This window comes from Camelus ferus, chromosome 16, assembly GCF_009834535.1.
Source record: "Camelus ferus isolate YT-003-E chromosome 16, BCGSAC_Cfer_1.0, whole genome shotgun sequence".
NCBI lineage: Eukaryota > Metazoa > Chordata > Mammalia > Artiodactyla > Camelidae > Camelus > Camelus ferus.
Genome location: NC_045711.1, coordinates 43,143,504 through 43,156,207, shown reverse-complemented (window position 1 = coordinate 43,156,207; position 12,704 = coordinate 43,143,504). Strand labels below are relative to the sequence as shown.

The following is a 12,704-nucleotide window of genomic DNA, read 5'->3' as shown; positions in this document are numbered from 1 at the left end:
AATGAAATAAATGACACCAAGGAAAGCTTGCTGGCAGTATCTTGGGGGTGGTCACCATAATGTAGAGTCTAATTCTGAACTCCTAATCCAGTAACTCTATTTTGCACATATACCTAGAGTTGATCAATCAAGAAAGGACTTTTGCTAACCAGAGTCACACACCCACACAAAACAGTATAAGCCATGATGCCAGTTTTTGAATTTGACCAAGGAACGTACCATTGTGGTGAATTCTCACGTCTGCTCTCTGAGATGCTGCCTTTCCAATATCAACATACCCGGGGAGTCAAATTAGTCATCTGAACAATTGATCAAAGAGAGCTGGACGGGTTTGAGAATCATGTCGTCTGCTGTGGAAAAGCCTGGCATCTCTGCTTCTGTTTTCCAGGGATAGCAATTTGATGTCTGACAGCATGGCTCTCCCTGGGGTAAAAACTAGATAAAAACTGAAAAAATCTTAGTCATGCTTCTGTATTTCTAAGTTCAATGCAAAATAATGCAGTAGGTTTCTTCACACTACAGCTTAGGTAATACCGTCTTTAAAAATGTTTCAATCCCCAAGGGTGTACGAAGGTAAACTTGATACGATTTCAGTAAAGCAAAACAAATTAACAAAACCCTCTTCTTTATGCTTTGGTTGTTGAAGCAGCCACTTGCCACTGGCTACATTTATAAAACGTTCTCTGAGGTAGGAGACTTGGCACATTGTTACCCTCACGCTGTGTTTTCTCCTGGTCTGGCTCCAGGGAGACTTGCCCTCTGGCCCGCTGTGGAGCTGACAAAACCCACAGACGGCCCCCAGACGTGTCCAGGCAGGAGCGCCCTGGCAGGGATTGCTCCCTGGTTGAGGGCAGTAGCTTGGGTAAGAGAAGAAGTGAGATGAGATCTCAGCTAACACTGAGTCTCTGATCTAGTTTTTCTATGACTGTGAATTTAAGCGGAAGGGAAATGGGGTTCCTGTGCCACAGCTGCTTTCATTACGTTTGAATTTACAAATTCACATACGTATGTAAAACATTTTTCTTTGCCATTTCGCTTTGGCTAAGTTACGCAACTCAAAGCTTTTCCTTTGTTACATGATGTCCTTCCCACTCGCTTGATTCGTGCTTTCAAGATGAGGTGGGTTCGCTAAACCTCAAGGTGAAGATTTACTGCCTGTTCTCTTTAGAAATTACATTTATACATTAAAAAGGTTGTAACATTTCTACGCAGGGCTTCAATGTAATTGCCGCTTTGAGGGGTTTGTTTACGGGTTTCTAGACGAACTACTCATGGGCGTATTGTCAGAAGGGCCGTGCTCTCCACCTTAGCCCCATGGCCTGTTTTGTGTTGAATCTTGTGTGACCTCGTGAAATTGCGCAGCAAGTTTTTCTCTTCCACATTCTTTTGCAACACACTCATACGTCTCTCAGTCTGATTTCACAAAAGATGAGAGTCCTACTTTTATGTATGATTCAGATTCCTACTTTTGTGTATGATTCAGATTCCATCTTAGATGTTCTCTGTTTTCCATACTCTACGGTGGATACAAACGACGAGTGTTCTCCAAGGAGGTTTTCACAAACCAGTGTTCTGTTGATTATTAGGTTTTATTTTCCCCCAAGGGTACCATAAATAAATGTATTTGGGAAAGGCTAGGTTCAGCAGTTAAACATGCTCTTTAAGTGCAGAATTCTATAAGCCTTTAATGTATCCGTGGGCTCTGAACGCCGCAGGGGTGGCTGTGATTTGCAGCGTTTCTCAAACCAGCCTGGCCTGGAACCCTGTCTTTCACCAAGCACCCCGTGAGGCGGGGCTTGTGCAAAACAACCTAGAAAAAACGCTGATGGAGGAGCTGCACAGCCAGCTTGTTTCAGGTCCTCTGACAAGTGCCAGCTCTCTTTTATGGCAAAAACCGCTGCCATGTCCAGTAAACCGTCACTACCGAGAGCAGTTATTACAGACACTGTTTCTGTCAGTAAGGCTGGAGAATATGCTTGGGTTTATAAAGGACATGTTTAGAGGACTGACTGATTTCTAAAACTTTAAGGCAAAAGGGAGGAGACAATAAAATGCAAACTGAAACTTGAATTTTAGTTTGCTGTGCCCTACCTATAGCAGTATGTCCCACTGGATCCTACCCTACTGTCCTAATTTAGTTAGCTGTGTCACAGCTCTGCCTTCTAATTTGTTACCGAGTCCAAACTCGTTCTGCTCGCCGCACGACAGGCCAATAAATCAAGAGATGAGGTGTGGGGGCAAGGAATAGCGACTTTATTCAGAAAGCTGGCAAACCGAGAAGTTGATAGACTTAATGTCTTGGAGAACCACCTTCCCCAAGTCAGAATACAGGCTCCTTTTATACTAAAAAGACGGGGGAGGTGTGGTTGGTTGTTGCAAACTTCTTGGTGTAGGAAGCTGTCCTCCTGGGTCAGGTCACCTGCCCCTGGAAAACCTCCAACAAAACAAATGTTATTTTCTATTCTGCAACTTGTTATCTTTATGTAAGTGCAAAAGAGCTCATATCTTTAAAGGTCAAAGCCTTGAGAATAGGCTCTCCTGTATATTTCAGGCTAAAGGCAACATTCTTTTATAAAAGGTGCAGAGCCTAGCCTGGAAGACAGGACAGGGTTAAAGCCAAAGGAACAGTTCTAATATGCAGTCAGATTTGTTCTCTTCTATTACAGTCTGCTAGGGAGAGCGGTCTTAGTGGGTTCTGTTGCTTTGCTTTGTTTTCCTTTCCTTTTCTTTCCAGTCACTGAGAAATATGACACAGGAGTTGTTTGGAAATTTTTAGTGCGTGGTACTTAGGTATCACTATTACCCAAATCTAAAACTGAAGCGTCCTAATCAGTGAATCATTAACTACTTATTTACAAGATTAATCCTGTGGTTCATTCTGTCTGTTAGGAAAAGATTTACCTGCAAATGTGGGCATTCTCTGACTCTCTAGCAAAGTAGCACTCAACAGAATCACACACATGTACATTTTCTCCCAAGGCCATTATCTAGTTTTGTTTCCTTTATATGAAATTATATTTATATTTATCTATATTATATCTATCTTTATGTGAAATTACGTTCACTTACTCGTTTCTTGTCTATCTCAACCCCATCTACTAGTTTCAGATTCTTGCAACAATGGGCTTCCTTGTATATCATTAGCAGTTTATAAAGTGCTTGAACATGCACATTGTAAATTTAGGGGGAAAAAATTATCAAACTATTTAATTTGAGTAATTGCTCTACCAATGTAATTTTTTTTTAATTAATTGAAGTCATGTGCTGGATTTTTAAATGAAGGAAAAAATAAGTTCAATCCCACTTCTAGATTTATAATTCTAGAAGGATACATTTCTCAATGAAATTGTGAGTCTAAAAGAGATCTTCTGTGGGTGGCTACTACCCAGTAATACATCATTGCAAATACAGGCTCGAATCCGCTCTGAACAGTTCATCCAGCCCATCAGCATTCTGTGGGCAATCTAGTCGTGATGGCTGGTTGTAAAAATCTTGCCCTCCAGAAACTTAGACTCCAAAGGGAAAAATTAACGCATGGAGAAGAGACTTTGTGAGATAAAAGAAAATGTACAAGTAAATATCAACATTTCCAACAAGGAGAATAAAAAGTTCCAAATCAGCAACCCAGGGTGCTTATATAGTGCCTGTGATGTGAGAGAGCTTTTTATTACAAAGATAGCTGACTAATTAAATGGTTTCCAGCCTCAGAAATCAAAAATCACAAAGTCCGCAGTTGCTCTTTTTTCAATGCAGACATAAAGTTTCTCCACGACCCAACTTGGGCCTTGGGGACTGAAGCTCTTGAGCAAGTGTGCTTCCCTTTGCCACTTGGGAAATGTTTTCCTTACATAATGCAGCCTCCCCAGGGTGCTGCGGCCATCTTCCTGTCTGGTTTCCCAGTCTGACAGTTCCCATTGTCAACACTGATTGGCTCATGTGGGGAAGAAGACTTCTTGAAATTGTCCTGTGGGATTAAAAGCGCTCTCAAAGCCCACTGATCAGCAAGGGTGTAGTAAATACTACAGGTTGCCCACTTCTGCACAGGGGGCTATCAGGTACAAGAGAACAGGCACCTTATAAACCTTACCCTCAAGGAACTTCCAGGCAGGCTGGAAGAGAGACTCACTGTCCGTGAAATAATAGGCAATCAATAAAAACCTGCCCTGGATATCTGAGATTCCACATTGTTCTCGCATTTGTATTGAGGCGTAACTTATGTGCAAGTTAAGTGCACAGATCTGAAGTATATGATTCAGTGAGTTTTGACTAGTGCACACACACGTGTAAATCACAACCTCATCAAGATAGAGGATGTTTCCATCACCCTAGGAAGCTCCTTCAGCCCCCTCCCCAGCCAGAACCCCACCACCACCACCAAAGGCAACCATTGCTCTGATTTCTTTTACCGCAGATGCGTCTTGCTCTTTCTTAACCTTCACTGAAAAAAAGAAATCATACAGCTGTATGTAAGATTTTTTACTTTGTGTTGAAGTAAATTTGTTAGTCTTATTTATAACTATTTTGGTAACTTATTTGTAGCTGTTTGACAAGGAGAGCAGCTTTTGGATAGACTTCTAATTTTAAGGCAGTCTGTACAACCTGTGGTATTGGCTCAGGTCATTAGAGCCAGATTAGCGAGATATAGTCAGTAGACTAATTATCACAGGATTAGTAAGTAAAATCAGCCTCTTTTGCCAAACATAGCTTCAACCAAAAGTTTAAAAAACACAGCATTCCACATAACTATTGTAGCAAGTATGTATTTTTTAATAACCAAGCATCCATGGTCTACAAGATATAAGTCAACTGAACTTACTGACTATACCTCAATTAAAAAATAAGATAAATTTCTAAAAAAAACAAGTCAACTGTCCTTAAAATTAACTAAAACTTTTCAATTATTAAGTGAAAACTTCTGCCCTTTTAGTAGGAGAGGTGTAAATAGTAACTCCACTTCGTATAGAGACCAAGGATAGATGTAACTGAATTGTCTTGCTTTTATCAGCATCAGCCAGCCTTCCTTCCTGTCATTCTTTCCAAGCAAAGAGTGATGACACGCCCAGTGTTTTCCATTAGCAGAAACACTTCGGCCAGTAGTTCCTCCTGTCCTCACATATCCTGCTTTCAAAGAAATACCTGTGCTTCTTGGTTTCAGTGTTAATTTTTTGTTTTATGCTTAATTCTTTGTAAATCCTATGTATTGATTCTACAACCATGTTGTAGAAATTCAGAGAAAAGAGTGATTTTTTTTTTTTACTGGAGGAATTGAAGAGGTTTTATAACAGACTGAAATTTGAGTGTTGTCTTGAAATATACATGGATAAAGAGGAAAAGGTTGGGGAGGGTAGACCTCAGTGGTAAAGCGTGTGCTTAGCATGCATGGGGGGTCCTGGGTTCAATCCCCAGTGCCTCCATTAAAGAAAAAAAAAATACACACACACACACACACACACACACACACACACACACACATAATTACCTCCCTCCCCCCGCCAAAAAAGATATTTTTTTAAAGTAAAAAAAAAATTTTTTAAGAGGAAACGGGAGGAGAAAATCATAAACATTTAAGAGAAAGGAAAGCTATCAGAAGGGAGCCAGGGTCCTTGAAGAAATCAAGTTAAATAAGAAGACTAGTGGCAGATAGGAGAACTCTTGAAAGGCAGGTAAAAGAACGGTGGAATCTGAGTGGCAGGGGGCCTTGGAAACCCTCCGACTGCCTGTTCTACCACACCTACATCACATGTCCACTTAGCCTCTGCTTGAATCCGTTCCACGTGGGGCACTTACTGCCTTCTCGCATGGTGCATTCTTTTTAATGAGCAGAAGTGATGATCAGACAATTATTTATTCTATAGGCAATAGGAAGGCACTACCCACTTTCAAACATGGGGTCTTTTTCAATTATGTATGTTACAGGTGTACATTATAGTGATTCACAATTTTTAAAGGTTATAGTCCATTTATAGTTACTATAAAAGATTGGCTCTATCCCGCATGTTGTACAGTATATCCTTGTAGCTTATTTTATACCTGATCGTTTGTGCTTCGTAACCTCCACCCTTGCATAGCGCCTCCCCACTTCCTTTCCCCACTGGTAACCATTAGTTTGTTCTCTATATCTGGGCCTGCTTCTTTTCTGTTAGATTCACTAGTTGGTTGTCTTATTTTAGATTCTACATATAAGTGATATCACACAGTGTTTGTCTTTCTCTGTCTGACTTACGTCATTTGGTGCAAGTAGATGTCATGTAGAACATGTAGATTTAACGACATACTTCAGGAAATTTAATCTGAAATACACCTGCCCAGTGCATGAGGAAAGGGACAGAATGAATTGTTTCAAATAGAGATAACTTTGTTTTTAACAGCTTTATTGAGATAAAATTCACTTAACATATAATTTCTCATTTTAAAGTATACAATGTAGTGGCTTTTTCTTATAGTTAAGAGTTGTATATCCATCACCACAATCAATTGTTGAACATTTTCATTAACCCAAAAACAAACCCCACACACCCTCTTAGCTAACAGTCCCCCAAACCTCGTATCTCCCCCAGCCCCAAGAAACCACTAATCTGTGCTCTGTTTCTATAGATTTGCTTGTTCTGGCCATTTCATGTAAATGGAGTCATACAACATATGGTCCTTTGTGCCTGGCTGCTTTTTCTTGGCATGGTCTTCTCAGGGTTCATCCGTGTTGTAGCCTGTCTCAACGCTGCGTTCTTTTCATTGCCGAATTATATTCCATTGTATGGATAGATCACGTTTTATTTGTTCATTCATCAGTTGGTGCACATTTGGGTTGTTTCTGCTTCTTAGCTGTTACGATTAAGGCTGCTGTGAACATTCAGGCGCAGATTTCCATGTGGATGTATTTCCAGTTCCCTTGGGTATATGCTTAGGAGTGGAGTTTCTGAGCCATGTGGTAATTCTATGTTTAACCGTTCAAGGAGCTGCCAGACTGTTTTCCGAAGCCACTGCATCACGTTAGATCCCCACCAGTAGAGATGAGGGTTCCAATTGCTCTACATCCTGGCCAACGTGTGTTACTATCTGTCTTTGTTAATTATTGTCACCCTAGTGGGTGCGAAGTGGTATCTCACTGCGGTTCTGATTTACATTTTCCTGATGGCTAATGAAATCAAGCATCTTTTCAGTGTTTCTTTATAGCCGTTTGTGTATCTTCCTCTGGAGAAATGTCTCTTCAAATTCTTTACCCATTTAAAAAAAATTTTGTCTTTTTATTATTGAGTTATATACTCCAGGTTAACATACATTCTACTCTTCATATGTTTTAGATAAAAATCCCTTTTCAGATATATGATTTGCATGAATTTTCTCCTCTTCTGTGGGTTGCCTTTTCACTTTCTTTATAATGTCTGGGTTATATGTTTTTAGTCCTTTAATTCTGTTTAATCCTTTTCAATTTTCTTGGTTTTTTTCCCCTGTTAAATTGTAAAATTGTGCAATTTTCATTGTAACATTCCACAAATCTGGAAACATCTACTCTTTCTAGCTCCCTGTTGCATCCAATAGCCTGGCTCCACAGCCAGCCACCTCTGCCCCAGATGTTTTCCTGACAGACGGTTTGATTTCCTTCTTGATGCAATAATATGGTTTACTGTTTCGTTTTCTTACAGGTGAATCGATTTAGTAAGGTGGAAGATCGAGCAATTTTTGTCACTGATCGTCACCTGTATAAAATGGATCCCACTAAGCATTACAAAGTGATGAAGACCATCCCTCTGTACAATGTAAGTGCCTCTGCTTCTCTCTGAATGAGGGGTTCTCAGCCTGGCGTTCATGGACCCCTAGTGGGTCAACAGACTGATCCCTAGAACCGTCGGGGCTTTAGGAAGCCCTTGAATTCCTGAAATTCTATCCCAATTGCATGTTTCATACAAAAGTACTGTTTTCTAGAAGGAGGATCCAGAGCCTCCAATGGAACAACAAAGCCTTTTTTTTTTTAAAGTATAGGACTCTGAGTTCTACGTGACTTTTCTTTATTCCTAATCCTACTCACTGCTTAAATGTTGTGACACGAGACATATTTTCTGATTTATTTTCATAAGGCTTGTTTTTATGTGGAACTGGTATCAGGTAGAAAAACAGTCGAGAATTGCTTTCTGAAAACATTATCTCTCTTTTAAATGTAGAATGGAGGCTTGCTTCCAGACTTTTCACCAATATGGTTTACCTCTGATCTAAACCCACTTAGGTGTTCCCTTTCTCTGTGGGGTTTTCAAGTTCTGTAATCATTCCTTATTTGAAATATGAAATTTGGTGGGTGTTTCCTCGAATCTCCATAGATTTTTTTTTAATTTTTTTTCCTGCTTTATGGGGTCTGCTTTACAAGCACCTGCTCTGATTCTTCAGAAAGACCCTCCTGGACGACTGGCTCTTACGTGTCAGGGGATTTTTCTCTTCCTGCTAGTCCTTAAAGAGGGAGGTCTGTGTTTGTCCAATAATAGGAACTATGAAGAGTATCATTTAAAATTATTTTAAATCCTTTTGGCCTCTGCAAAAGGGAACTGGAAACATACTGTTTTGTACTCTTATCTTGTTAAATCAGGAGTCCTGTTGGTTGTGAGGTACATCGAAGGCAAACTATTCCTGGCTTTGCTAAATAATTTAGAACATCTCTGCAGGCTCGTCACCCTGTGAGGGGGTTGGGATCCGTCTCCACCACGTAGTCCCCGCCCCGCACACATACGCAGACACACTCCACTCCCGTTCAGCAGAAAGGCTGATGGGTGGCAGCTAAGAAGAAAATGACGTTCTGAGACATTCTTGATCGCATGTAGCCTTCTTAGCAAAGACGTGTGATCTTCTATATCAATCAGAGTTTAAGCCTAATAACCCTGCAGTCTCGAAGCAGGAGATGAAGGAGGATAAGGGAGAAAAATCAAATTTTGTCAAAGTCTAAAAGAGTGTGTCGGAGTCCTTTTCCTTACTTTCTGTTAAAGGGAGATCAATCAAGCACACAATATGAATTCCATAAATAGTTAAACAGGTCTTTCAACTGAAGTTATTTTCCCAAACTACCTTCCTTTTCCGTGTTGGCTGGTGTATGTTTATCGTCACCGTTGTCATCATCATCATCATCAATGTTATCAGTTGTGTCCTGTAATGCAGAAGTGAACCATGTCTAACAATTGGCATAAAGGTAAAACCAGGCCAGTAGGATGGGTGCACCGTGTCACACATCAGTGCTCTGCCTTCCCTTCCCGTCCTGGTGCACACCAGCCTAACTTCCAGCAGCCAGTGTCTTTGTCAAAAGGCTGCCAGAGCCCTCTGTGCTCGCTGGAGACCCCCACCTACCACCCCCCAGCCACCCAAATGACGAGTGGGTGTGGGGGTATAAACACTCCAACTCCACCCCTCATCGGCCACCATCATTCTGAGGTGTGTTTTACACCATTTGCTGGAGCTTTTCTGTAGGAATAAGCTGCAGCTGCCCCCTGGGGTAGTTGCTTAATAATGGGCCCTTCGAGGTGCCTTCCTTTCCCTGAGCCACCTCCTCATGCCCTTGCTGGTGTCCCTGCACCTCTCAGATCAGTTCTGATGCTCGTCAGTCTTTGTCTCAGGGCCTGCTTTAAGGAGAGAGTCACCTCTTAGGAGGCAGCAGATTGAATGGGGCAGGGGGACTTGCGGCCGTGTCTGTAAAAATGTTCAGTCTGAGGCCAGTGTGACCCAATATTAAGTCTGGCTAATGGGGACATGAATACTTGTTATTTTATTCTCCACACTTTTTGTATGAAATATTTTGAAATCACAAACATCGTTCAAGACAAGGAACCTTTGAAAACGATACGGCTAATAATAACCGAGAGGAAGAACCCAGCAGCTGGGGGAAGAAGGAGAATGATTTCAGTTTTAACCACGTCGAGTTTCAGGTATTGATGCAGTTTGTTACGTGTACCCTCCACGGGTAACGGGAAGTCTGGTACTGTAAAGAGGGGGAAGGATTCAGCCCGTAAGATAAAACTTTAAGAGCAGATGCGCACATAATTGAAGGCTGAAATTATGAGTCTGGCGGGAGAAGCGGGCAGATGATTCAAGAGCACCCACACTTAAATGGTGGGGAAAAGGAGGATCATTGCAGGAAACGGAATGAAAAGGAAATCTCTTGTCTTTATGGGCCTCCATTTTCCCTTCTCTCTTAATGTGCGTATGAGCTCCAATTTCCTCTTCAGTTCCATGAGGTTATCAATTATTCCAGGGAGGAGAAGAACTCTGGGACCACTGTGTTTCAGAATCAGATTAGAACGTTTTCAGAAATAAAGAGTGATCAATAAACACACATAGCTGAGGATCCCCACATGTCTCGTTTCTCCTCCTGCTTAGGCCCCTGTTTGAATTCCCTGGGCTTCTCTGGCTCCAGGGAACAGATTGTGCCTATCGGGGAGGGGGAGTTTCTCTCTGTCCCTCTTGAGTTCTTGTGGCTGGACCAGTAGTACGATTGACACAAGACGCATTAACAGGAGAAAACCCAGTTCGATTTTGTGTGTGCGGAAGATCGTAAAATGATGCTCAGAGAATGACCTAAAGCAGGTAGCTTTTATGTCTTTTGTAGAAAGAAACAATGAGTTTGGGAAGATCTGACAGGACAAAGAAACTTAGGTTTGGGTGCTTAATTATAAGGAGTTTAAGCAACAGTTTGGCCTTGGGCAGTAAAGAGGTAACAAGGTTTATCCACACAGGCTTCTCAGCCCTGGGTTCCCCATCTCTGGCGATAGTGACTGCCTGCCACCTCCCAGTGCAGGGAGAACACCTTTCACATGGGAGGTTTCTTTCCTGATTTCAGGGAGACAGAGAGGGGGGTCAAAGTGTCCCTCTTGCATTGGCTGTTTTTTAAGTATCTTGAATTCAAAATGATCAGTGTGCCATTGAGGCATATTTTGAGGCCTGCCCTGGGCCCCAACAGGACCAAATACTATCTCAAGTAATATTTTGTTTTTAATTAAGGATGCACATGTATGTGTATGTATGACTGAGACATTATGCTGTACACCAGAAATTGACACAACATTGTAAACTGACTATACTTCAAAAAAAAAATAAAAATAAATTTTCTTTATTAATAAAAAAAAAATTTTTTTTAAGATGCACATGGTAGTAAGGGAAAGGTATCTCACAGACACCCAGGAAACTCTTCAGTTTAAAGGCAGCTCTGAGGAACCACGTTATTCTGTGACTCCCTCAGCAACATGGTGCTTGGATGGTCTAAGTTTCTGCCATTCTTTTTGGTCTTTATCTCTCTTTATGTGTTTTCTTACTAACAATCACTTTTCTTGCCAGACAACATGGGCCAGGCTGAGGTCTAAATCAGCCAACCCAACAACAAGCCATTCAAGTTTGATCCTGCAGAGACATATTGAACACAGTGTCTCTGATGAGGCCTCACCATAGCAACCAGTTCTGCATGATCCAAATTGGAGCTTCAGCTCCTCGTCAGGCAGTTGCAAATCAATGTGCAGTCTTTCCTGACTTTTCCTGGCATAGCGTGGGATAATTACTACAGTTCATTTTGGGTAAAAATGGTCAGTCCCCTTCTACAGTTTTTGAGTGTTGTCCTTAGGCCCAAGTCACGTTTGGACCTTGGTCACAGATCATACTGAATACTGGGGTGGGTGATTAGGTTTTCCCAGTGAGAAGGAAGTCAGTGGGAGAGCGGTGCTTCAAAAAGTCCACGTTCATGCAGCATCCTTGGGTCCTTGGACTCTTTCCACCTACCCGCATTCCACTTGCCAAGATCCCAGACTTTGTCAAGCAGGAGCTAAACTGATGCCCACCGTGGATAAGAACTCGGCTGATGCTGCAATTTTTTTTTTTTTGGATATTTTAAAATATTTACTTATTTATTTTTAATTGAAGTACAGTCAGTTACCATGTGTCCATTTCTGGTGTACAGCACAATGTCCCAGTCATGCATATTCATTTTCATATTCTTTTCCATTAAAGGTTATTACAAGATATTGAACATAGTTCCCTGTGCTGTACAGTGAAAACTATTTTTAATCTATTTTTATGCGTAGTGGCTAACATCTTTCAACATTATGTTCACAAGAGCTTCCATATTATTTTGTGTAATTCTGGTTCTCTCATTTTCATTGCTGTATAGTATTTCCTTATGAGTATATACCAGGTATATACCAGAAGGAATGGATGTTTCGTTTATCCATTCCTGTGTTGATGGATATTTAAGATTTTAAAAATCGTTCTTGTGCGTATCTTTTGGTGTTTGTATGCATACATTTTGTGGGACAAATACCCAGGAGTGAAACTGCTGTGCAGTTTTAGTAGATAATTCCAGTTTTCCAAAGCAGTAATACTGGTTTACACCCCCACCAACAACACTGGGAAGTTCCTGTTGCTCCAGGACAGTCTTGAATTTTAGCTATTCTGGTAGGTGTGTGGTAGTTACACATTGTGGGGGTTTTTTTTCCCCTAGTCTTATTGAAATATAAGTGACATATAACATTGTGTATGTTTAAGGTGTACAATGTGTCAATTTGATGCATTTATCTATTGCAGTATGATTACACCTTTAACATTAGATGCCACCTCCACCACATCACGTAATTACAAATTTTTAGGGGTGAGACCATGTAAAATCTGATCACACAGCAACTTTTAAGTATATAATACAGAATTATTAGCTGTAATCACCGTGCTGTATAACAGATCCCAAGAACATACTC

At 41.0% G+C, this 12,704-nt stretch overlaps 1 protein-coding gene across 2 annotated transcripts in view; it reads left to right on the top strand.

Annotated features, from left to right (window-relative positions):
• Positions 1 to 12,704, top strand: part of MYO1D (myosin ID) — a 304,232-nt gene that overhangs the window by 183,382 nt on the left and 108,146 nt on the right. For both annotated transcript variants that reach the window (XM_032457713.1, XM_032457714.1), the window contains exon 20: positions 7,641 to 7,754. In XM_032457713.1, coding sequence (XP_032313604.1) covers positions 7,641 to 7,754 — 114 coding nt within the window. The remainder of the gene's footprint in view (positions 1 to 7,640; positions 7,755 to 12,704) is intronic.